Here is a 24,069-nt window from a genome sequence, read left to right on the forward strand (position 1 = left end):
CAGAGCATTTCACCTCAAAGCAGCAGAATATACAAGGTCTGTCCAGAAGGTATCCAGCCATGTAATATGAAAAATAGAGATATTTATTGAAGAAGACACAAGGTACAAGAAACATTCTTTTCAAGTGCTCATGGAACATTTTCTAGGATAGACCACATATTATGACACAAAACAAGTCTCAATCTTTTCTTTTTTAATAAAGATTTATTTATTTTTAGAGAGAAGGGAAGGGAGGGAGAAAGAGAAGGAGAAAAACATCGAATCAATTGGTTGCCCTTCACAGTTAATTGGTTGCCTCTCACACATGCCCAGCAGGGGACCTGGCCTGCAACCCAAGCATGTGCCCTGACTGGGAATCAAACTGGCAGCCTTTCACTTCATAGGCCAGTACTCAATTTGCTGAGCTACACCAGCCAGGGCTCAATCTTTTCTGATCGTAATGGTATAAAACTAAAAATCAATCACAAGAAAAAAATGAAGAAAAAAGCAACCCACATGATCATGGAGGCTAAATAACATGTTACTAAACAATGAGTGGGTCAAAAATGAGCCACTCATTGTGATCAAAAAATGAGATCAAGGAAGAAATCAAAAGATACCTTGAAACAAATAAAAATGAGAAAACCATAACCCCAAATCTATGGGACATAGCAAAAGCAGTCCTAAGAGGAAAATTCATAGCATTACAGGCCTGCATCAAAAAACAAGAAAAATTTCAAATAAACAATCTAACTTTACACCTAAGGGAATGAGGAAAAGAATAACTAAGAAAGCTCAAAGTGAGTAGAAGAAAAAATAATAAAGATCAGAGCAGAAATAAACAAAGTAGTCTAGAAAAACAGTACAAAAGGTTAATGTAAGCAAGAGTTGGTTTTTAAAAAAGCTAAACAAGACTGACAAAGCTTTAAACAGACTCATCAAGAAAAAAGGAGACAGGCCCCAAATAAATAAAATTAAAAAACCCCAAAGATATATAAAGGATTGTAAGAAAATAGTATGACCAACTATATGCCAGCAAATTGGACAATCCGGACAAAATGAAAAAATTCCTAGAAACATACAATCTCCCAAAACTGAATTAGGAGAATCAGAGAATATGAATAGACAGATTACAACTTGTGAAATTGAAGCAGTAATCAAAAAACTCGGAATAAACAAAAGTCCTGGACTGAATGGACTGACAGGTGAATTTCACCAAACACTCAAAGACTAATTAACACCTATTCTTATCAAACTATTCTGAAAAATTAAGAGGAGAAAAGATGCCCAAGCTCATTTTATGAGGCCAGCATTATCCTAATTCTAAAACCAGATAAAGACACTGCAAAGAAATAAAGTTATAGGCCAATATCCCTGAAGAACATAGATGCTAAAGTCCTGAACAAAATATTAGAAAACTGGATCCAGGAATATATTAAAAATATATTCCATAATACTAAAAAAATCCATGATAAACTGGGTTTCATGCTGCAGATACAACTTTGGTACAATCCAGAAATCAATACATGCAATACACCACATAAACAAAATGAAGGATAAAAATCATATGATCATATCAACAGATGCAGAAAAAGCATTTGATAAAATCCAGCACCCATTCATCATAAAAACTCTCAGCAAAGTTGGGATAGAGGGAACATACCTCAATATAAGGCCATATATGACAAACCCATAGCCAACATCATACTCAATGGGAAAAAACTAAAAGCGTTTCCCTTAAGACTGAGAACAAAAAAGAGATGTCTGCTTTTATCACTCTAGTTCAACATAGTACTGGAAGTCGTAGCCACAACAATCAGACAACGAATTGGAAAGGAAGAAGTAAAACTGTCATTATTTGCAGATGACATGATACTACATATAGACAACCCTAAAGATTCCACCAAAAACCTACTAGAATTGTTAAATGAATTCAGTGAAGTAGCAGGATACAAAATTAATATCCAGAAAAGTTGCATTTATATATACCAATAGTGAACTATCAGAAAGGGAAATTAAGAAATTAATTCTATTTACAATTGCATCAAAAAAATACCCAGGAATAAATTTAACCATGGATGTAAAAGGCCTGCTCTTGGATAATTATAAGACAGTGAAGAAAGAAACTGAAGAAGATAAAAGCAAATGGAAGCACATACCACGTTCATGGATAGGAAGCCTTAACATCATTAAAATGTCCATACTACCCAAAGCAATCTATAGATTCAATGCAATTCCTATCAAGATACCAATGGCATATTTCACAGAACTAGAATAAGTATTTCAAAAATTTATATGGAAACAGAAAAGACTCCAAATAGCCACAGCAATCTTGAGAAAAAAAAAAAAACAAAGTGGGAGGAATCACACCACCTGATATCAAACTACACTACAAGGCAATACTAATAAAAACAGCATGGTACTGGCATGAAATAAGACATATAGATCAATGGAACAAAATAGAGTCCAGAAATAAACCTGTGCCTTTATGGTCAATTAATATTTGACAGAGGAGGCAAGAACATACAATGGTGTAAAGACAGTCTATTTGATACATAGTGTTGGGAAAATTGGACAAATACATGCAAAAGAATGAGATTAAACTACCTTCTTTCACCATACACAAGAATAAACTCAAAACAAATTAGAGATTTAAATGTTAGACTCAAACCATAAAAAACATTAGAAGAAAATACAGGCAGTAAAATTTTGGACATTTCTTGTAGCAATATTTTTCTAATATGTCTCCTCAGGCAAGTGAAACAAAAGAAAAGCTAAACAAATGGGACTACATCAAACTAAATAGTTTTTGCACAGCAAAGGAAACCATCAACGAAATGAAAAGGCAACCCACTAAATGGGAGAACATATTCGCCAATGATACATCTGATAAGGGGTTAATATCTAAAATTTATAAAGAACTTATAAAACAACACCAAAAAAATCCAAACAACCCAATTAAAAAAGGAGCAAAGAAGCTGAGTAGACACTTCTCCAAAGAGGATATATAGAAGGCCAAAAGACATTTGAAAAGATGCACAAATCAATAGTCATCAGAGAAATGCAAATTAAAATAACAATGAGATATCACCTCACACATGTCAGAATGGCTGTATTCAATAAATCAATAAAAAACAAGTGAAATTGAAGCAGTAATCAAAAGCAATTGGCGAGGACATGGAGAAAATGGAACCCTTGTGTACTGTTGGTGGGAATGCAGATTGGCGCAGCCACTGTGGAAAGCAGTATTGAGTTACTGTAAAAAACTAAACATGGTACTGCCTCATGGCCCAGCAATTCCACTTCTGGGAATTTATCTCAGGAACTTGATACACTAATTTGAAAGAATACATATGCCCCATATTCATTGCAGCATTATTTACAATAGCCAAGATTCTGAATCAGCCCAAGTGCTTATCAGTAGATGAGTGGATAAACAAGCTGTCATACTTTTACATCACGGAATACTGTTTGGCCATAAAAAAGAGGGAAATCTTACCTTTTGTGACAGCATGGATGAACCTGAAGGATACTATGCTAAGTGAAATAAGCCAGTCAGAGAAAGACAAACACCATATGATCTCACTTATATGTGGGGTCTAATGAACAAAATAAACTAATGAGCAAAATAGAATCTAACAACAACACTCCTAGACACAGACAAGAGTGCAGTGATTACTAGAGGGGAAGTGGGGTGGGAGAGTTAGAAGAGGATAAAGAGGGGATAAATGCCTTGGGTGGTACACACTCTACACAATATACAGATGATGTATTATAGTATAGAATTGTATACCTGAAACCTATATAATTTTATTTGCCAATTTCAGCCCAATAACTTTTAAAAACCCATGTGAAATAGACAAGATAATATTCCAGTGCTCGACACGGGAGGCTTCTTCAGACAGCTATAGTGAGTACGGTAAGACAATATCCTGTACAAAAGCAGTAAAAGCCGGCACTGAGAGGATTCACAGAGGGATTAATTCCAAAGGTTTATATACCAGTCTCCGCAGACCAAAGTCAGACAGAGTCCCTCTTGGTAAGTAATGGATGTACAATGTGGTGTTTTACTTTAACAAACAAATGCTTTCTTATAAGTCAGATAACAAAGAAGGATTGGATGATATAAATGAACTGTTTCCAATTTCCAACTACTGTTATCTGGACTTGAAAGCTGGATATGGGGGAAGCTTTTTCTGAAAGCAGAAAACTAATATTCCACAGCAGGGAGTCCAGAAATTGCTAGAGACTGGTCATCTTTACTTATCATGTTATTTTTCTCCAATGCTATCAGCTATATTTTAGAAAAACAATCTTTGTTTTTTACAAAGGATTCTCTTCTGAAACCTTCAATGAAAACTACCTTTCCCTCAGACGTTTTAGTTGAAAGAACATAATAAACGTCCATTTGCCCTCCAGCTGGACTGACCGATTGCTAGTGCTGTGCAATCTCTGCGTTCTCTCTAGTCCAGGTGATCATTTGCTGAGTGTGGCAGAGCAAGTTGCAGACATCACGATGTCTCATCCCTTCAACGTTTATCTCCAAAGAACAAAACGGTGTTCTCCTATGTAAGCCAAACCCATGATATTTGAGATAAGACCCACATTCAAATATTACAAGTCAACCAATAGTGTCCTTCAGAGCTGTTTCTACCCCAATCCAAGATCAGATTAAAAATCATACATTCCTAAGGGATGCCATGGCTTCATAATCTTGACTCATCTACAACAGTCCACACCCACTACATTTTCTGTCTTTCATAATACTGGCATTTTTTGAGTCCAGGCCAGTTGCTCTGCAGAATGTCCCTTATCCTGGATTTGTGTGATTGTTTTGTAATGATTAAAGTTAAAACATTTTGGCAAGACAACTAGATGATGCTGTATACTTCTCTATTACATCAGGAGTCACACAATATCTGTTTGTCATTAGCGGTGAAACTGAGTTTGTTCAATGCATTTAATAAGTCATTTGTAGGGTGCTTTGAGTCCATGTGAATATTCGGTTCCCTACTACCCAATCATTCGACTGTCTTAACCAATATCTATCAGTGATCCTTGTTTGAATAAAAGATTACATTGGTGGCTGCAAAAATAACATTTTAAAGATATTTTGCCTTGGCACAGGCAGAAATACCATTGGTTCCTCTAAAGAAAATACATCTTACTGAAAATAAACTCTGTCCATTTGCATTGGTATTAAGAGGTTGAGTTTATATTTAAAACGGAGGTTTGTTGGGGGGACAGAGGAAGGAAGGATACATTCATCCTCATCCCAGAATGATTTGCGTACAGGGTATAAAAATTTAAAAAGGTCACAAATCAGAAATCTACTACATCTGCTGGCTCAGCAGCTGAAGTGGCCAGTCGAGTTTTGGTATGGTAGAAGAAGCAGGCCTTATGTTGTCAGGCTCTCCAATTATAGAGCTGGAAAGGTATTAGAACATAAAAAAACAGGGCAAGCCCTCTTTTTTGCTATCTTGACCATTCTTTTTTTAAAATAAAGATTTATTTATTTATTTTTAGAGAGAGGCTAAGGGAGGGAGAAAGAAAGGGAGAGAGACATCAATGCGAGAGAAAAACATCGATCAGTTGCCTCTCCTACATGCCCTGACCTGAGACCGAATTCACAACCCAGGCCTGTGCCCTGACCAGGAATTGAACCGGCAATCTTTCACTTCGTGGGACCAACCAACTGCACCACGTGGGCCATGGCTATCTTGACCATGCTTGTCTGCTAATAAGAAAGCACAGAAGGCATCTGCAAGGAAGTCAACATCATTCAGACTGGACTGCTTGGGTACCTGATTTTGCCATCGCTTTTACCTGGTAAAGCTAATCTCTGGAGGCAAAAGTGAATGTCCATGGATTAAATTTCTCCTATTCTTTTCCTTTGATTCACTGGGAAAAGAAGAAGCAACAGACAGGTACAGAAGGCTGTGGTGCCCAATTAAAAAAAGAGGAGGTGCTTGTATTATCTACATAGTAAATCTGTTCAAAAGTCATCTCTTTGCAAAACATTTTTCTTGCTATGTTCTCTTAGCAAGAAAAGACATGACATTTAAAATTGCATGGGTTGACCAAAGGCAAAAAAATCCACCCAGATCGCAGAAAAGCCATGAGTAAGGAAACCAGGTTGACAGTGGAATTGGGTTGTTTCCTCCAGGGGCCAAGTCCCAAGGTAATGGCCACCTGGTACACCTCAAGCACACCAAACTTTTCTCCTTCACTTTTCTATTTTTCTTAATGGTAAATTCTTCCTGTAATCCAAGTTCAAAATCCTGGTTTTGGCCTCTCACGACCTCTCTCCAGTATACGGCTGCCAGCTTCTCCCTAACATATCAATTTTCAGGTCCTATACATTTTCTCTCTGAAATTAGTTTAACTCCTAACCACCTTACCTGCCCATTCCAGTTGCCAGCACTGTAATTGGGACTTTTCCCCTGTACTTACTAGCAGGGTCCCCCAAACCTCCTGCCTGATCTCCTTCTCTCTAGTATCTCCTTGTTCCTTTCATCTTATGTGAGGTACTCAGATGCACCTCGCTAAAACGCATTTCAGACTTTGACAGCATCTGGCTCAAAAACTCTAAATATCTGCTCCAGGACTTCTGTATCAAGTTCATTTTCCACAGGCAAACATCCCAAAGTGTTTCTTTAAATTGAGGTAAAATTCATATAACATACAATTCATAATTTTAACGTTTTCAAGGATACGACCCAGTGGCATTGAGACATTCCCAATGTTGTGCCGCCATCACCACTACGTAGTTCCAGAGCGTCTGTCGTGTGGCAGCGAGTGTGGGCGCTTCGCCCCTTTCTATGGCGGAACAACAGTCAATTGTAAGGATAGAGCGTATTTTGTTTATCCATTCACCATCCAACGAACAATGGGTTGTTTCCCTTTTTGGCTATTGTAAATATTGCTGATCTGTACATGCTGAACATTCACGTACACGTTTTTGTTCAAACTGAAGCCTTTACATATAGTCATTTTGTACTATTTTAGATCAACTTTTCATCTGTTCCCATACTGCCCCATGTTTTTCAGATTCCATTCAAATGGTAACACCTTTTTTTCTTTGAAGGCACTGCACGCTTGCCCACTGCATCCCTTTTCGGGGGCTTCTGTTGCCTTGGAAGCCAGCTCCTCATTTCCATCTTTGCTGTCAAGATCTTCAGGGACCATCTCACATGGCACCTACTCCACAAACCCTCTCTTGACCCTCCCAGCTCATTATGAACTTCCCTTCCTCTGAGCTCCAAACGGCATCACTTAGAGTCTTCTTTATATTTGTGTTTCTTGTACACCCTCTCACAGAGGCCCTAGACAACCTTTATTTACCGCTGCGTATCCTGCAGTGAAGCACTTTGTTTCCTTAAGTGCAACAGAAAACCTTAAGAAAAGTTTTGATTTAGGTGATATCTAGAACCATTTCCTAGTCTTTATGGTTTTATATACAGTCTTTTCAGATGCCCACACTGTACACACTGTATGGTAGAGGATATTAATATTATTCCATTTGAAATAACTCAAAACAACTTAAGTAATTAGAAGAATGTCACATGGTATCTATGAGGCCTCTCTGACACGCATTGGCCCTTTTGTGTACGGATATGCGTGTGTGATGTTCATGCACACCAGCCCTGCCTCGCAATCTTTGTTTCGCCTTTTGCATAGGAATATAGGATATCTAGGGACAAGTGAGTTACAGCTTAGCGTCGGTAATATGTAGTTCACTTAAGGTATTTTATGGCTGGTTATGACAGTGTCAGGATGTCACAAGCCTAAGTGGCATTTCAGTACTTTCAGAAATAACCAAGAAAATATAATCATAATTCTCATTTCTTTAGGTGACTTATAATGGTAGCAGAAAACTAGAAAGATCATTAAAAATGAAGCTGCTGACCTGCAATAGCCTCTGGACTTCCTGAGAGAGTCAGAGCTCTGTGGTTCTCTGAAAGATTCTACTTTCTTTTATTAGGAATCAAATGATAATCGAGTAATGACTTCACCTCCCTAGGGTGTATCACTCATTCACTATCAGTACTTTTCCCAGATCATTATTTTTCAGTAGCTACAAATTTAAATTTAAAATGAAGGCAGGGAGAAACCTGTCGAATTTAGTATGGAGACATTGCTCAACAAATATTTTTTAGCTGCTTCAGGTCTGGCCTGGTGCCCTAAACCACCTGTTGTGAAGAGGTGTGGTGTGTGTGGTGTGTGTGCCTATGGGTGGGCTGGAAGAAGACTATCTAATCTTAAGATTTTGGTGGGAAAGAGGGAGTGGGAGAGGAGGCAGGAGGGCCCGATATGAGAAATTCCAGAGGTGCTCTTCTTCCTGGCGTCACAACGGTGTGGAAGGGTAACTAAGCATATGTGATCTCTTCCTCCCTTCCTGTCTAGTCATTAATTCTCACTTTCCCCAAGCAGGAAATCAAAAGAGTAGATGGGACACAAACCTGTGTGAACAGACTGGGGAAGTAATTTCATGTGTGATAATACAAAATCATAGGTAACTTCTATCATTGGGAGCAAGACTTTTCTGTCTCAGTGTCAAAACTAGTCTTAAGCTTCTAAGAGAGATAATGTTTTTCTTATGATACATCTCTTGCCTAAGAGACCTCTTTCTTAAGTTTATTTAAGAGCTGAAAGGGACATTAGACATAATCTAGTTCAAATGCCATCATTTTACAGAAAACAATAACAAAGACGTGAAAGGATGTGATTCAGGTTACACAGATGTGAGCAGAGCCCAAACTACAATCCAGGTCTTCCTAACCCTGTCCACTATGGGCCATTTCTACTACACCAACTCAGATCTTTCTATTTAGCAAAACAGGGCTGCCATTAAATAGACCTCACCCTGCAAAGACCACACCACACATACTTTTTGACAAATATTAATTGAATGACAACTCCAAGTAAGTCACTATGCCAGATACTGTGAGTAACTCAAAGGTGAATTCACTATTATCTTTAAGGATCTTGCAACAAAATTCAAAACCTGGAAAAGATCAGCAAAATGCACAGGAGGTTAATCTCATGAAAAATCAGAAAAAGAGAACTAGAAAGAACCAATTTGTGGATTAATAAGGAACCTCCTTGAGATTTAGGATGGGATGTTTTCATAACACTCTCTCAAGTGTTATGAAAACTGTGTCTGCTTTCATGACTTTGAATACTTCTTTCCAGCCCCTTCTTGCCTGTAAGGTTTCTTTGTAGGTAACTCTCTCCTTTTCTCTTGCTGCTTCTAAGATTCTCTCCTTATCTTTAATATTGGGTAATGTAATTATGACGTGTCTTCCTGTGTTCCTCCTTGGGTCCAGCTTCTTTGGGACTCTCTGAGCTTCCTGGACTTCCTGGAAGTCTATTTCCTTCACCAGATTGGGGAAGTTTTCATTCATTATTTTTCATTTAAGTTTTTAATCTCTTGCTCTTCCTCTTCTCCTTCTGGCACTCCTATGATTTGGATGTTGGGATGTTTAAAGTTGTCCCAGAGGTATCTAAGTCTCTCCTCACTTTTTTGAATTCTTGTTTCTTCTTTCTGTTCCAGTTGAGTGTTTATTTCTTCCTTCTGTTCCAAATCATTGATTTGAGTCCTGGCCTCCTTCCCTTCACTGTTGGTTCCCTGTATATTTTGCCATGAAAGGCAAAGACCTACATTCAAGATTACTCTATCCAGCAAAGCTATCATTTAGAATGGAAGGGCAGATAAAGTGCTTCCCAGATAAGGTAAAGGAGTTCATCATCACCAAGCACTTATTACATGAAATATTAAAGGGACTTATCTAAGAACAAGATCAAAACTATGAACAGTAAAATGACAACGAACTCACAACTATTGACAACTGAACCTAAAAACAAAACAAAACCAAAAACAAACTAAGCAAATAATTAGGACAGGAACAGAATTACAGAAATAGAGATCACATGGAGGGTTATCAGTGCGGAGGGGGAGTGGGGAGAATGGGGAAAACATACAGGGAATAAGAAGTATAATTGGTAGGTACAAAATAGACAGGGGGAGGTTAAGAATAGTACAGGAAATGGAAAATCCAAAGAACTTATATATAAAACCCATGGACATGAACTAGGGAGGAGGAATGCTGGAGTGGGGGAGAGTGCAGGACAGAGGGGGATAAAGAGGAGGAAAAAATGGGACAACTGTAATACCATAATCAATAAAATATACTTAAAAAATTGTGCCTCCTAACTCATTCACAGAGCAAGATCATTATCTTTAGAGCTTTATAGAAACATGAATATTATAATTAGATGATTAAAATAAACTCTTTAGGACTCTTTAATCTGAAAAATGTTGCCATATGCATGACAGAAACTAACATTTATTTGTTTTAGATGAATTCACCTTCTGTTCATCAGCGACCCTGTTTATGACTCAGGAATGCAGATATAAGAAGGACATAAAGTCAGTGGCTACACATAGATGATTTGGAAAGGATAGCCCTTTGACTCTAAATCAAGTTGGGGATGATGATTTGGGAATATTTCACCAGCTGTTTAGGAAATCCTGGACTCTCATGTTGTCTACATTTACAATGTAGAATACTTGCAAGAAACTGAGAGTTAAATATGTCCCTTTTCTGTGAAGCTTCTTTAAAATTCATATCTATGCTATTCTTATATGTGTATGCATACATGTGAATAGCTGGTAGAGAGAGTTTGTAGCTGCAGCTTTTCAACCAAAATGTAAACCTGCAATGTACCCTAATGTAGCCCAGTTAGAGTTATTAACACCATCTGTACATATATTTTCAGTTCAGCTGTTGAAAAACATACAAATACAGGCTAGTAATACAACATTCAATAGTTGTGTGATGTTTCATTGTATGATACTTCATTTAATCATTTTCTTTCTTTTTTTTTTTTTTAAAGGAGTTTATTTATTTTTAGAGAGAGGGGAAGGGAAGGAGAGGGAGGGAGAGAAACATCAAGGTGTGGTTGCCTCTCACTTGTCCCCTACTGGGGACCTGGCCCGCAACCCAGGCATGTACCCTGACTGGGAATTGAACCGTGACCCATTGATTCACAGGCCCCCGCTCAATCCACTGAGCTACACCAGCCAGGGCCATTTAATCATTTTCTATATTGAAATGGATACATTTTCATTTTCTCTCTTTTAGAATTAGTATTTTACTACACATTTTAATATGTAAGTCTGCCCACATCTCCGACATTTTTCTTGGTATAAATGACTAGAACTTAAACTACTGTAGTAAAGCATATAAAATTTTAAGCTAAAAGTTTTAAAAGAAAACCAAACACATGTATATTATTTAAAAAGTCAAATACGAGACTTCTAACAAAACATCGCAGCACTCTGCAGACCCTGTCTGTCCCATGTCCCCCTCTCTAACTACTTTTCTGCTGTTAATCTTCCAATATTGCTCTGCTATGATTATTAAATTTTAGATATCATCTATTGATCCTACCATGAAAGAAACAGAATATAAGTTGACCCCAAATAGCCAAAGCAATATTGATAAAGAAGAACAGACTTCCAGCCAAGATGGAGGCATAGGTAGACACACTGTGCCTCCTCGCACAACCAAAAGAAGGACAACAACAAATTTAAACACAAAAAATAACCAGAACTGCCAGAAAATTGAATTGTATTGTTAACAGTGGGGAGGGGGAAGAATGGGGGAAAAGTTACAGAGAATAAGAAGCATAAATGGTAGGTACAAAATAGACAGGGGGAGGTTGAGAATAGTATGGGAAATGGAGAAGCCAAAGAACTTACATGTATGAGCCATGGACATGAACTAAGGTGGGGGAATTATGGTGGAGGGGAAAAGGGGAGAAAAAAAATGGGACAACTGTAATAGCATAATCAATAAAATATATTAACAAAATAAAAAAATAATTTCTAAAAAATTTTTTAAAAGAATTACATTTATTTTTCTTCAAATAATTACATTTCTTACATGACCAAAATACACCCTTTTTTCCTAGCCTCTCTGCATTAATTATATTTTTTTGGTTTAAATTAATATTTGATATTTTCATTTTATACTATATAAGTATTATTTTCTAGGCCATATAGAGTACTGATTACATTTCTTTTCTTACACATTAAAATTTTTTCACTATAGCTAGTAACTGCCTCATTTTATCCTGTATGTTTAGTGTGGCTGTTTTACGATGTGGTTCCTAAATTCTTGGAAAGTCTCCCCATTGATAGATGAGGTTACAGTACTTCCCTTGATTCGATAGGGGACCATGGAAACGACTGTTTGACTTGGAAGGCTGGTCGTAAGACATGATGCAGTCTCTTTTGTTGGCTGGAACACTTGTGTGTGGAGTTCTGATCTGGCAAGTAAGAAGTCTGCCTACTCTGACGCTGCCACGCCGTGACAGAGCCAGCTACATGGAGGGGCCATGTGTGAGCAGCAGCCTGGTTTTCTTGGAAACCCAGCCCAGGTGCCAGGTGTGAGTGAAGCCTCCAAATGATTCCAGGACCCAGCATTACTGTGTCACTTCCAGCTACTGGGCCTTTCCAGCTGAGGCCCCGGAAGCCATGGAGCAGTCATCATCCCCTCTGTGCATTGTCCAAATTCCTGACCCACAGAATCCATGAAAATATTAAAGTGATGATTTGAAGCAGTTAAGTCTTGAGGCAATTTGTTTTGCAGTAATGGTAACAGGAACACTCACTTTTCTATGCGCCTATCATTAATTTGTCCCTAAATTCTCAGTACAGTCAAGTACATTAGGTGGTCATCAGTACCATTTTTTCCCTTGGAGATAGTTCTGGAGATCTCTGTCCTCTTGTCCCAACCTAGACTGGGTGCATAGCCATCAGCCTAGGATTTGCTTGGATGAGAAACAGTGTAGTGTGTTAGTGAAAGACGTGGGCCCTGCAGCTAGGCTGCCTGGGTTTGAAACCTGGCTCTGCCATGGGCTCGCTGTGCACAAGTCAGTTAATGTCTCTGTGCCCCGCGTTTCTCATTAGAACAGTTCTTGGCACATGGTCTCTTATCGCTGGCAATACTGTTGTAGTTTATTATTCTTCCCTTCACATTGTCCTAGGAATTCCCATTACCTTACACCTCTGTCTGATCTCCTATTTCCTAAGTTCCCTGTCTTTCTTTTTCTTGGTTCCTCTCCTGCCTTGATAGAATACTTCACTTGCTCTTTGAAAAAAGATGCTTGGAAGGTAAGTTTTTTTGAAACCTTATTCATCTGTTTTAAATTGTCTTTATTTAACATTACACTTGATAACACGACTGGCATAAAATTCTAAGTTGAAACTATTTTCTCTTGAAATGTGGAAGTAAATTCCATTGTCTTGAAACTTTCATTGTCACTACTAAGCTTATTCTGATTCCTGATCCTTTGCAGGCAGGGTTTTCTTTTTCTTTTTGTAAGTATTAGGATCTCTTCTTTATCCCCATTGTTTCAAAATTTGATCATGATGTGATTTGGTGTGGGTCTTTTTAAATTTTATTTTTTATTTTTGATTTAGGAGAGAGGGGAGGGGAAGGAGAACGAGAGGGAGTGAAACATTGATGTGAGAGAGAAATATCAATCAGCCACGTTCTGTATGCGCCCTGACTGGGAACCAAGCCTGCAACCCAGGCATGTGCCCTGACCTGGAATCGAACTAGCGACCTTTAGGTTTGTAGGACAACACCCAACCAATGGAGCCACACTGGCCAGGGCTTTGTGTGGGTCTTTTAAAGTTCATTATTTAGGGCACCATTTCTACCTGGAGACTCAATTCTTATATTTTTCAATTCTTAGAATTTTTCTTTTCATTTAAAAAATTCATTGTTAATTTTCTCACCTGCATTTTATTATTCTCTTTCTGGGATTCATAATAGATATAGGATCTTTTGAATTGGTCTTCTAATTTTCTTATCTCTTCTATTATCTTTCATACAAATTCCTAGGACATTTTCTCATTTATATCTTCCATTTAAAAAAATTCCGCTTTCATATTTTTATATTTTATAATTCTGATTTGTAATTCCTGGATTGTCACTTTATAAATACATCACCTGCTCTTATTTCATGGATTTAACACCTTATCTCCCTGAGTATATTTATTACAGTGCTTTTGAAAAGTGTCTTTTTTTGTTGTTGCACTGCCTCTGTTTCTTCTAAGTTCCCTCTTAATCAGTTTGCTTTTGACCCATTCTTTCACGGCAGAGGCTTCAGCCAAATGCCCAGTGGCCCTCTACTCCCTGTCGCGCTGAGCTGGGACACTTTGAGGCTTGCCAACCGGTGGGCCTCCCTGCTGGAGGGCTGGTCAGGAACAAGGCATGCGCACTGGGGGAGCCTCACACATCCACACTTGCAGGTCTTTTTGCCTGGGTTTGAGTTTCCCCAGAAAGGGATCCTGTTGTTGTCTACCTGGTGAGTATGAGGGATTTTAAGATGGCTGATTGCATTTTGAGAGCCAATAAGGGAGGAGGGGTAGAAGAGCAAAAGTCTTATCTTTTGGAGTACAGACTGTCACTGAGGATCTCCCTGCTTTAAGCGCAGTGGCTGCCCTCACCCTCAGCTGTGCCTGGATCCCCATGTCAGTCTCAGTTCAATTCAGTGTCAGAACCATGAAGCTAAATAAATTCCATGAAGCTGTGGGTAAAAGGGCAAGAACCTTTGTACCAGAGTTTCTGGATACAAAACTCTAAAAAGTTTCCTTTTGTCACCAACAACTGCCTCCTGCCTCCAAAAGTGGGAAATTTAGTCAGTTGAAGCCCTTGTACCCCTCCCATTTAACCATGTTGTTTTCCTCCTACGATAAGGCCTCAGAACTTGAGTACTCAGAATCCAAGTTTATTTTTTAAGTACTTTTTTTGATTATGCTATTGCAGTTGTCAAATTTTTTCTCCCTTTTCTCCCCCCTCTGCCCTGCACTCCTCACCCTCCAGCATTGCCCCTCTCCTCTCCCACCTCCCCACCATTATTTCATGTCCATAGGTTTTATATATAATTTCTTCGATTTCTCCGTTTCCTATAGTATTCTTAACATCCCCCTGTCTATTTTGTACCTACCAACTATGCTTCTTAGTCCCTGTGCCTTTCTCCCATTCTCCCTCTTTCCCCTTCCCACTGATAACACTCCTTGTGATCTCCATTTCTGTGATCTGTTTCTGTTCTAGTCGTTAAAATATAAACCAATGAGCTGATAGACAGACCTGGAATTCTGCAGCTTGAGCTAGTTTACAGAGGGGAAACTGCTGTCAGTTAAAGGGTGGTGCTATTATCATAGCCCAATTTTTGAAAGCCTTTAGGAAAAAAAATCACGAGTTAATTAGTATGCACCATAGCTACTAGATTTGTGTTGCAGTATTCGAAGAAGTCATATAATAACAAAACACAGTACTGCAGTTTCTAACCTTTTTTAAAGTATATTTTATTGATTATGCTATTACAGTTGTCCCAATTTTTTCCCCCTTTGACACTCTCTGCCTGGTACCTCCTTCCCTCCAGCAATCCTCACCCTTTAGTTCGAGCCCATGGGTCTGGCTTCTCCATTTCCTATGCTATTTGTAACTTCTCCTTGTCCATTTTGTTCCTATCAATTATGCTTCTTAATCCCTGCACCATTTCCCCATTCTCTCCCTCCTCCTCCCTGCTGATAACCCTCCAAATGATCTCCATATCTATGATTGTGTTCGTGTTCTAATTGTTTGCTTAGTTTGTTCTTAGGTTCAGTTGTTGATAGTTGTGAATTTGTTGCCTATTCATAGCACCATTATTTAATATTCATAGTTTTGATCTCCTTTTTCTTAAATAAGTCCCTTTAACATTTCCTGTAATAATGCCTTGGTGGTGATGAACTACTTTAGCTTTACCTTCTCTGGGAAGCACTTTATCTGCCCTTCCATTCTAAATGATAGCTTTGCTGTCATTAGATGGAATAATCTAGGTTGTAGGTCCTTGCTTTTCATGACACTGAATACTTCTTGACAGTCCCTTCTTGCTTGCAAAGTTTCTTTAGAGAAATCAGCTGACAGTCTTATGAGAACTCCTTTGTAGGTAATGAACTGCTTTTCTCTTGATGTTGTTATGATTCTCTCTTTATCTTTAACCTTTAGCATTTTAATTATGCTGTATCTTTGTGTGTGCCTCTCTGGGTCCAATTGGTTTGGGACTCTCTGTGCTTCCTGGACTTGTATGTTTATTTTCTTCTCCAAATTAGGGAAGTTTTCTTTCACTATTTTTTCAAATAAGTTTTTAATTTCTTGCTCTTTCTCTTCTCCTTCTGGCACCCCTATGATTCAGATGTTGGCACGTTTGGAGATGTCCCAGAAGTTCCTCAGCCTATCCTCATTTTTTCAAATTCTTGTTTCTTATGTTTGTTCTGGCTGAATGTTCATCTCTTCCTTATGTTCCAAATCATTGGTTTGTATCCCAGCTTCCTTCCTTTCTGTGTTGGTTTCCTGTGGCTTATTCTTTACTTCACTTAGTGTGACCTTCATTTCTTTCTTTGTTATTTTGCTATACTCAAGGAATTCTCTGAGCTTCCTGATAACCAGCTTTTTGAGCTGTGTATCTGATAGGTTGGCTATCTCCATTTCACTTGGTTCTTTTTCTGTTCTTTCATTCGGGCCTTTTTTCTTTGTCTCCTCAATTTAGCAGCCTCCCGTGTATTAGGTAGAGCTGCTTTTATTCTCTGTTGTAGTAGCATGGCCTTTGTAGAAAAGGCACCTGTAAGTTGAGTGGGGAGGAGCCTAAGGTAATTGCCAGGGTGGGGCAACCTGCTTCACTGCTTTGCAGCTGTGTGGGGAGGGTTCCAAGAGGGGACAATGCTGCTGCCTGGCTTCTGGCAGTTCGCCTGCAGCTCGCCTCGTTTCCAGTCACTTCATCCCCTTCCCATGTGCCACCAGTGCCCTATCAGCTGCTGTCCTGGTGTTGAATCCCAGGGTGGGTGGGTTTGTGTAGGTTCTAATACCATGCTGGCCCTTCAAGTTGCAAAAATCCAGCAGTTCTTCCACCGCCCCAACCCTTGCTGGTTTTTACAGCCAGAAGTAATGAGGATCTGTCTTCTTGGTACTGGAACCCTGGGCTGCGTGGTCTGGCCTGGAACTGGGATCGTGTGCTTCCAAAGGTAACCCTCCCATCCATTCAGCCACTGCCACTGCCACCTTTTGGCACTGTACCGCCTCTCCACCCATCTCCGTAACTCCATCCTTCCTACCTGTCTGCCTAAATGTGTCTTTAAATTCTTGGTTGTTGGACTTCCAGACATCTCAATTTTCTGAAGGTTCTGGGTGTTATTATTTTTGAGATCTGGTTATAATTTTTTCTATGTTTGTGCAAGTAGGTGAAGTGTGTCTACCTACTCCTCCATGTTGACTGGAGGTTCACAGTTTCTAACTTTTAGCTAAAATTTTACATCTTAAAATGTAGTTTACAAAGTAAGACTTTTACCTCTTATATGAATAATCTTGAACATGGCTGATCTATATATATGGCTGATATCTTAGATCATCATCAAATACAAATTATGTTCTAAAATCAACTAATGCTATTGGTACCTAAAATAGGAGTAATTTCATTTACCTCTCCAATCTGCTTAATCCACGAATCTCTTCCAAGAAACTCCTGATGTAAGACTACAGGAGCTGAGTTCAGGTTAAAAGTCGTGGAGTCACTGGTCTTTTCTTTAATAAAAGGCTGGAGATCAGAATTTATCTAGAAGATGTAGTCAGAAGAGTTAAATTAGGAAATGCATATATACTAGTATGTTTTAGTCATATACAGAAAGCACTAGATAATATAGTGAAAAGTGAAGCTTAAGGAATACAGGTTTCAGATGTACTTTAATAAGCCAACTAACAATTTATATAATTAACAATAATCTTTAAAATTCTTTAAAATCATTTTCCCCTAACACATTCCTTTTTATTTGGCAGAAGCCTTTATTTTACTTTAAATTTAAGGTAATGATTTACAAAAAGATGTAATAAATGTAGTTGCTTAATAAACTAACCTAAGATTTAATATGTAAAAAAAATCACCTAGAGATATTACATAAATATGTATATATTTCCCCCTCTTATGAGTTATTAAGGTAACACCTAAGGTATGTGTATATATATACGTACACAAATATGTGTATATAAATACATATACATACATACATACATACATACACACATAATGGGATTTTACAATTACATATACATAGAGATAACAATACAACAGTTAATCTTGGGATATTTTATATTTTAATATGCTCATTCAAAAGAATCAGTTATTAGAATTAAAGCTTTCAATTTTACTCAGTATATTTCCAAATTTTATCAACTTTCCACAATTTGTTTTACGTGAGGAACTATAAGGGAATGGTAACAAAAATTAAAATATTCTTCCATTCTATGAGTGGCAACATCAGATGTTATTTAATAATTGCAAGAGTTCTTTCAAGAACCCTTTCAGGTGGTAAGAAAAGACAGATATCACAAATATAGTTAAAGTAAGCTGTAGCCCTCTATCAGAGTTACACAGTATTCACCAATCATACTGTTTATCTATAGACAACCACTGTCTATAGATTTTAAATACACAATAAACATTTTTTTAAACATAAAAGATTATTAAGTGGCCAAACGTTTCTTATGCATCATTTTAGCTATTTAAGAACTGAACAGGAGAAAGGGTGTGCAAATACCTTATGACTCATGGCCATGTGCTTCCCATACTGAAATGCCATGTCCTGAACCTCAGCGTCATGCTTCGCTAATTCCATTGCCGCCTGGCAGCTCTTTGCTAATAAGGCACCATGGGAGAGGAAAGTCTGCTCCTTCCAAGTCGATATTCCAATGTCATTTGTGATGTAGTCTTCCTAAACAATGCAACGAAAGTCAAGAACAAAAAGGCAATGTGAGTAATTTGTTGTTGTTGTTGTTGTTTTTAAAGGGAGAGAAACATCAATGTGTGGTGGCCTCTCATGAACCCCCTACTGGGGACCTGACCTGGTCCACAACCCTGGCATGTGCCCTGACTGGGAATTGAACCAGCAGACCTTTGGTTCACAGGCCGGCGCTCAATCCACTGAGCCACACCAGCCAGGGCTGTTTTGGTTTTTGAAGAACAAGAGTAAAGAGTTAAAATGTACCAAACACTCAGGTTATTGCAACAAGACAGGACTAAGAGACACTGAACCTACCTAAAGAGAACTAAGCAGGTCAGAACTGCCTTTTCTTAGGCTAAGGGGGAAAAATTTTTTAAAAATGCTAAAGCAAATTTTATTTTCATCTAGGGAACTTCTATGAAAATATATTTATAGAACAAAGCAAAATTAGAAATGTGGATGTCTAACTTCCTTTCTTATTCATAACAGTTCTTAAGTGCTATATTCTAAAATAGAAGAATCCTGTTGCCTTTAACTTATGTGAAAATGTCAAAGGCATAATGAAGGAACTGTGTTCCTTTGTAAACAGTTAAATAGGAAAATCAGAGAGGAGGCAAACCACTATAATGGAGTATGATTAGATTACTCACCAAACTTTATTCCCACAAGAAGAAACAAGGTGATAAAGGAGGATGCAATTGTAGCTTATTTAATTTCATCCTTTTTAGATTATGAAAATCACTGTAGTGTGTGTAAGTATACACATACTTCCTGACTCTACACAAGTGACGTCCAATAAAAATATAATGTAAGCCATGTATGCAATTTAAACTTGCTAGGAGCAACTTTGAAAAAGTGGAATAAGGTGAAATTAATCTTAGTGCCATATTTTATCTATCCCAATATATCCAAAATATTATTTCTATAAATAATTAATGTAAAATTATGAATGAGATATTTTCTATTTTTTATAGTAGCTTTTCAAAATCAGTGTGTATTTGATACTTATAGCACATCACTAGCATATTCCAAGTACTCAGCAGGACAGGAGCTAGTGGCCAGCCTATTGGACAGCTCTGCTCTACTCTGAGGACAAGAGTGATGAAGTAAATATATGAAACAATGTTCATTTTATGATATTTCTTTGAAACCTTTAACTAGAATCCACGGAGAAGGACTAATTAACCAAAACACTTTCTTTTTTTTTTTCTTTTTAAGTAACCTTTATTGATTATGCTATTATAGTCCCAATTTTTCCCCTTTGACCCCCTCTACCTGGTACCCCCCCTTCCCTCCAACAATGCCCTCCTTAGTTCATGTTCATGGATGGTGCATATAAGTTCTTTGGCTTCTCCATTTCCTATAGTATTCTTAACAACCCCCTGTCTATTTTGTACCTACCAACTATGCTTCTTATTCCCTGCACCTTTCCCCCATTCTCCCCCTTTCCCCTCCCCGCTGATAACACTCCATGTGATCTCCATTTCTGTGATTCTGTTCCTTATCTAGTTGTTTGCTTAGTTTGTTTTTATTTTTTAGATAATTGTGAGTTTGTTGTCATTTTAATAATGTTCATATTTTTTACCTTCTTCTTTTTCTTAAATAAATCCTTTTAGCATTTCATATAAAAAGGATTTGGTGATGATGAACTCCTTTAGCTTTACCTTCTCAGGGAAGCACTTTATCTGCCCTTCCATTCTAAATGATAGCTTTGCTGAATAGAGTAGTAATCTAGGTTGTAGGTCCTTGCTTTTCATGACTTTGAATACTTCTTGCCAGTCCTTTCTACCATGCAAAGTTTCTTTTGAGAAATCAGCTGATAGTCTTATGGGAACTCCTTTGTAGGTAACTCTCTGCTTTTCTTTTGCTGCTTTTAAGATTCTCTCATTATCTTTAACCTTTGGCATTTTAATTATGATGTGTCCTGACAAAACACTTTACTTTCTGATGTACATACCATAATCTTTCTTTCACCATTAGTTGAGGACAAAATAAAAAATAGTAAGACAACTTTAAAAGGAATCATTAAAATGTCGGCTCAGATTTAGCCTTCTGACCTCTTTCACCATGCTGAAGGGAATCTTCAGCCCATTGGTCAGATCAAATTCTCAACTTAATTTTATTAAACCTTTAAACAAAAACAGAGTTCCACTTATGACAACAGTTGCAGACATGCAACACAGCATTGTAAAATAATGACAAGTTACACAGAAGAGAAGAAGTGCATAAAATTAAGCCCTCCTTTACAAAACATTAGGTATAAATATTTTTATACCTAATAAAAACATTGTGTTTCTGAAATCTGATTATGTATTTTAGGATGCACAAAGTTAATATATTATACTAATAAACCTAAGATAAAAATCATATTATCTCTCCATATTACTAAAGAAGCATTTGACAAATTCAACCCCTATTCTTGATAAGGAAACAATGCTGAAGAAAGTAGGAGCAGCTGTGATTCTTGTTAACACGCTGCGTGTGCGTGTGTGCATGCGTGCAGAGACATGCGCACACCAACCTCAGCAAACACTTTAGGGGACACATGAGCCTTCCTTCCTAAAATCAGGAATAAGGCAGGGATGTGCACAATACCACTGCCTATAACAATGTAACAGAAGAGGCACAAAAGGACAAATGTATAAAAATTAGAAGGAGTTTATCACTACTTGAAGCCAGTATAACTGTATATTGGGAAATAACAAGAGACTCAACTAAAAAACTACTACAAACAAGAAGATAATTCAGTAGGTAGCAGCATATAAAATATAATAGGGTCTTTTCTTCTATTCCATCTATGAAAAGAAGGATTAAAAATCTGGGAATAAACTTAGAAATGTTCAGAATTGATATGAAGAAAATGTTAAAATACTAATGAAGGAACAAAAGTAACTGGAATGAATATAAAGACATTATGTTTAAAGATAGTAAGATCCAACCTCATAGTTAGTCCAATAAAACTAACTTCGTCACCCAACCAGGCAAGCTGATTGAAAAGTTCACATGCAAAACAAACAAGAATAGATGGAAAAACCATGGTGAAGAAAACGTGCAGGGTAAGGTGAAGGATGGGGTGACAAGCCATGGAATAAGGGTGGGAACTAGAAAGCAGAGGGGAATAGGTAGTAAGAGTGTCCAGAAGGATGTAACACCACCAATCTGATTTGGGGGCTCCTGACCAATGAGCAAAATGTCCACCTCCCCGAAGCTTCACTCTTCGTGCTTTAAAGAAACAGGCCTCTCAAACATGGCTGGTAGCTGTGGAGGATGGGTAGAAATTTCCCAATAGCTATCAAAATTAGAAATGTATTTGTCCTGTGACCCAGCAATCCTGCTCCTAGGAATTATTCCTACATATAAGCCCACACACGTGAAGTGAAGTACATACAAGGTTATAGTCTAGTGTTCACCCAGCTGCGAGGCTGATCATTTAAAAACACAAGCCAGGACAACTACCCTTATTATTAGCTCATCTCCTAAGAGCTGTGAAGTTACAATTGCCCCCCCAAATTGAGGCCACAAGGTGTGGTATTCAGATTCAGTGGAAAATGGATCAATTATATTTTCTCTTACTGCAGTTACATTTTTATTGATGGATGCTAAAGAATGCCTTATATCAGCTAAAGAAATATTTCTAGCCAAAACTGGGAACTTTATTAACATTCACCAAAATAGTTTTTATGTTTCTGTCTGCTGCCCTCCATGGGCCCAAGGAATGGAAACTAATGTTCGGGATTCAGCAGAGGTTCCTGGATAGCAACTTAGGGATACTTCCACTACACCACACAGTAAATGCTACTAATCTTCTGTGCACTATAGCTAAGATCACCCCTAAACCACATGTAGGTCGTGTCTGCTACACAATGATAACAACTAAAACTTACATCATTGAGCAAAGTCCTCTTTGGAAAACACTTCAAAAGATGAAACTGAATGATCCATTTAACCCAAATTACAGTATCAATTATAAATGTTCTTTAGGAAGAAAATAATTAGACCAGTTGAATATTAATGTTCAAATATGTACTTGCTTTAAAGATTAAAAAAATTTAAAATGATAAAATATATAGAATTAAAAGTGAAAAAGTAAAACCCCACAAGCCAGCTGGAGCCTTCGTGCTGTTTCTCAGACGCTCTGGGCGTCGTCCTCCTTGGGTCCTGGATGGGGCCTCTGCACTGGCTAGTGCCCCATCGCACACTTTCTTCCCCAGATGTTTGCACGGCTCGATTCCTCACTGTTTTTAGATCCATAACCACATTTCCACTCCACATCCCTCCCCATCACTTCCCCTCTCTTTACCCTGTTTAAATATTTTTTTTCCTTGATACTCCGGACCCCTGATTGTTTAATGGTTTGTAGTTTGCCCTCTTCACTAGAATGTTAGCACCATGAAAGCAAGGACTTCGTTTTGCCCTCTGCTGAATTATCAGCACTCAATAGAATGCATTACGTATACAATAAATACTTGCTGAATCTTTTCTTTTTTTTGGTGTCTTTCTCTTTCCCTTCCACCTTTCTCTCTCCTTCTTAAATCTGACATAATAAAGGACTGAAATAATTCTCCTTGAATGCCTTCCTCCTGCCCACAGAATCAAGGTGAACTCTATAGGACAGCATTCAAGGCCCTCCTTTTTGATACCAAGTAATACTCTTCCATCTCCTACCCCACATACCCTCTTGAGGCCGGCATTTCAGCAACACTGGACAATTTGCAGATTCTTCTTTTAAAAAAGATTTTACTTATTTATTTTTAGAGAGAGGAGAAGGGAGGAAGAAAGGGAGAGAAACATTGATGTGTGGTTGCCTCTCATGCACCCCCTATTGGGGGCCTAGCCTGCAACCCAGGCACGTGCCCTGACTGGGAATTGAACCAGCGACCCTTTGGCTCGCAGCCTGGCACTTAATCCACTGAGCCACACCAGCCAGGGCAATTTGTAGATTCTTGAAAGAAAAAATGTATTTTCACACCTGTGTGAATTTAAAAATACCATTTCTTTCAAAGGAAATATCATATTACCCCATTCTCTGCCCACTAAATTGAAGATATCCCATTCAAATATCAATTATTTGAGCAGCATTCTCAAATACTCCTACGAATACTTTCCTCTTTAGACTAACATTATCTTATATTTCAACATAGCACTTAATTCTCTCTGAATAGTATGATTTCTTATTTGTCTGTTTCCTTGAGCTCTGGATATGGGTTTTAGTCACCTTTGTATTTTTCACTTCTTAGGCCATCTTTAATTTTCAA

At 37.9% G+C, this 24,069-nt stretch overlaps 1 protein-coding gene and 1 pseudogene across 2 annotated transcripts in view; one reads left to right on the forward strand and one right to left on the reverse strand.

Annotated features, from left to right (window-relative positions):
- PDSS2 (decaprenyl diphosphate synthase subunit 2) overlaps positions 1-24,069 on the reverse strand; it is a 241,908-nt gene that overhangs the window by 30,866 nt on the left and 186,973 nt on the right. For both annotated transcript variants that reach the window (XM_024551782.4, XM_045188650.3), the window contains exons 5-6: positions 18,632-18,805; positions 17,521-17,652 (exon numbers count right to left, since the gene is read on the reverse strand). In XM_024551782.4, coding sequence (XP_024407550.2) covers positions 17,521-17,652; positions 18,632-18,805 — 306 coding nt within the window. The remainder of the gene's footprint in view (positions 1-17,520; positions 17,653-18,631; positions 18,806-24,069) is intronic.
- LOC112297179 (protein SPO16 homolog pseudogene) lies at positions 21,850-22,806 on the forward strand (annotated as a pseudogene).

Source organism: Desmodus rotundus, chromosome 11 (genome assembly GCF_022682495.2).
Source record: "Desmodus rotundus isolate HL8 chromosome 11, HLdesRot8A.1, whole genome shotgun sequence".
In the NCBI taxonomy this organism is placed as follows: Eukaryota; Metazoa; Chordata; class Mammalia; order Chiroptera; family Phyllostomidae; genus Desmodus; species Desmodus rotundus.